Consider the following 2,577-nt stretch of genomic DNA (forward strand, 5'->3'; position numbering starts at 1 on the left):
AGGGTCACTGGTTCAAATCCCCATATGGACCCAAAAAAGTTGGGAGCGTGGATTGGAGGCTGGAGAGATGCCAGTTCACCTCCTGGGCACTGCCAGGTGCCCTTGAGCAAGGCACCGTAACCCCCCCCAACCGCTCAGTCGCTGGTTCAGCTGGCACCCACTACTCTGACTCTCTCCATGTATAGTGCATGTATAGGTCCTGAGCATGTGTGTGTGTTTCAGGCCTGTGTGTGAGTACTAACAAAAAGTGTGGACACAGAGTGTAGTGCAGTAATTTCCCCATTGGGGACTAATAAACAAATAAAATAAAAAAATAAAAAAAAGTCAGTGGCCAATTGTGGACAACTGTCAGTGCTGTGACAGATCTTATTGGTTGAATAATGTCCCATCCATGTCAGAGACAGCTGGTCCATGAGGGTTAACTCTTACAACCACATCCACTTTCTCACTCACCAGTCGACTGGGCTAACTTTAAGTCTCTCACAAAAATTGGCAAATGTACAGTAGAACAGTCATTTCTTTCTTTCTGGCTTTGTGTACACACTAAACAGTGGTGAGTGTATAACCTTTTCTAATCTTATATCATCTTTAGTGGTATCCTGTTATGTTTGTTTTCTGTAATCCTATAGAATAGCCTGAAGAATAGCAAATATTTGCTGTCATAAAGTTTTACAGCTTTGACTATCAAAGAGGGAGACAATGTGGCCAGCTGTAGTAAAAATAAAAGTATTGTATTATAATTTATTTTATTTGTCAAACTAAAGCGACAAATACTCACATTTTAGAAGTTGAAACCAGATATTTCATATTTTTGCTTGAAAGATGACAGACAATCTGTTAATTATCCATTGTCAATTATTGGCAACTCATTCTCTGTCAATTGACTAATTGATTAATCAACAAATTGTTTCAGCTCTATAAAAAAAAATAGATGCCCATGTGGCATGCATCTTCTTCATTAACTTTTAAGGAGTGCTTGAAATCTGCTCAACCTTTTGTTTCTTGGACACATACTTGTGCAAATGCCAATGAAATGAAAGATATATAATTCCCCTCCTATTGTGTGGGTGATCCACGCAGGTAAAAGCTCAGGGTGTGGCCTTTTCAAACCAGTTTTAAATGAACCAAAGAGACAGGCTCATCCTGGAAAAAGATCCTCTTCACTGATAGACGGAACATACTGTATGTATGTCTGTGAAAAGGATGAAAACTCTTCTTTTGTTATGGTTTAACAAGTGGAAAAGACTGAGTTGGACCACATGAAGCTGTGGAAATATTGTCTTGCAGAGTAAGTGTGATTATGGATTCCCTGTAGAGCTCTGTTTAGTTAGTAGACAATGTTTTTTGATGTCATTAATCACATGCATCTGATAGCTATGTAGGGATCCCTCCTTAGGCAAACTTTGCACACAGCTTTGGTTCCTGCTTAGATGTCTAAAATAATAGTTATCTTCTGACAACACAGGTGACATTTACCTTCTGCCTCTCTCTCCGTTTCAGACAACACACAGAGTGCATTGAGCCCATATAAGCTACAAACACAATCAAATCATATAATGCTTAAATTTGACCTTTTAGAATGATCTCATTCTATGCCAAAGTTGCAGTTACAGTAAATTAATGAATGTATTAATTGTTTGTGTGTGTGTCTGTGTGCGTGTGCCCACTTCCCATAACTGTGAGCTGAATACATCCTGGCGCTTAATGCTTGCTGACCTGTGACAGGGCAGTACAGTAATGATTGCATTTCACTGTGTATACAGCTCAGTCTTGTACTTCATGTCACGCAAAATGGGTCAGACATGCTCATTTGTGTTTCTGCATTTGTATGCAAGTTTGCGTGCCTTTGCATTTATGTATGAATGTTTTTCTTTGCTGTTGTGTTGTCGGTAACCTTGGACTTTGTGTCCTCTTGTTAAGTGCTTGTTTATCTGGATGGCTGCTGTATGTGTGTTTGACTGAAGCTGGTCAAGTCTCAAAGTAGCCTAATTCATCTTAATTCTTCTGTTAAGTGATTGTAAGAATGGGTGACTATGACAGATGCAATAACTTTATGAAAGGGAAATTATTAATTTACAATTTACAATTCTACCTCTATAACTGTCCTCCTCTTGCTTGATCCACATTCAGGTCTGATTGATGGCTACACGGGGGAACGGGCTGTGCTGGAGGAGCAGTTGCGTCACAAGGAAGAGCTCCATCTGAGCCTCGAGCAAGAGCTGCAGGTGAGGCATTCCAGCAGCAGTTAGGATACAAATAATTACCTTTTTTATGTGAGATGCTACATGAAATTTCTAACATTTGTAGGTCAAATTTTTTGTGCCTCTGGCGCAGAACATTAGAGACTCATGTGTAAGCATAGTTATTTGAAGTTGAATTAGTTGAATTATCTACAAAAAAAAAACATCCGGTCATCATATAAAATAAAATAAAATAAAATGTAAGATATTAGGTAGCGTTGATTCTCTTTAGTGTCATAATAACATATAATCATGTAGGTATTCAAGCTAAAGCTCTGGTGATATACTATATATATATATATATATATATATATATATATATATATATATATATATA

At 38.0% G+C, this 2,577-nt stretch overlaps 1 protein-coding gene across 1 annotated transcript in view; it reads left to right on the plus strand.

Annotated features, from left to right (window-relative positions):
* The window catches only part of akap9 (A kinase (PRKA) anchor protein 9), a 67,797-nt gene that overhangs the window by 41,262 nt on the left and 23,958 nt on the right, over positions 1–2,577 (plus strand). Inside the window, exon 23 of the mRNA XM_032536073.1 lies at positions 2,131–2,225. Coding sequence (XP_032391964.1) covers positions 2,131–2,225 — 95 coding nt within the window. The remainder of the gene's footprint in view (positions 1–2,130; positions 2,226–2,577) is intronic.

The sequence above is a fragment of the Etheostoma spectabile genome, chromosome 14 (assembly GCF_008692095.1).
Source record: "Etheostoma spectabile isolate EspeVRDwgs_2016 chromosome 14, UIUC_Espe_1.0, whole genome shotgun sequence".
In the NCBI taxonomy this organism is placed as follows: domain Eukaryota; kingdom Metazoa; phylum Chordata; class Actinopteri; order Perciformes; family Percidae; genus Etheostoma; species Etheostoma spectabile.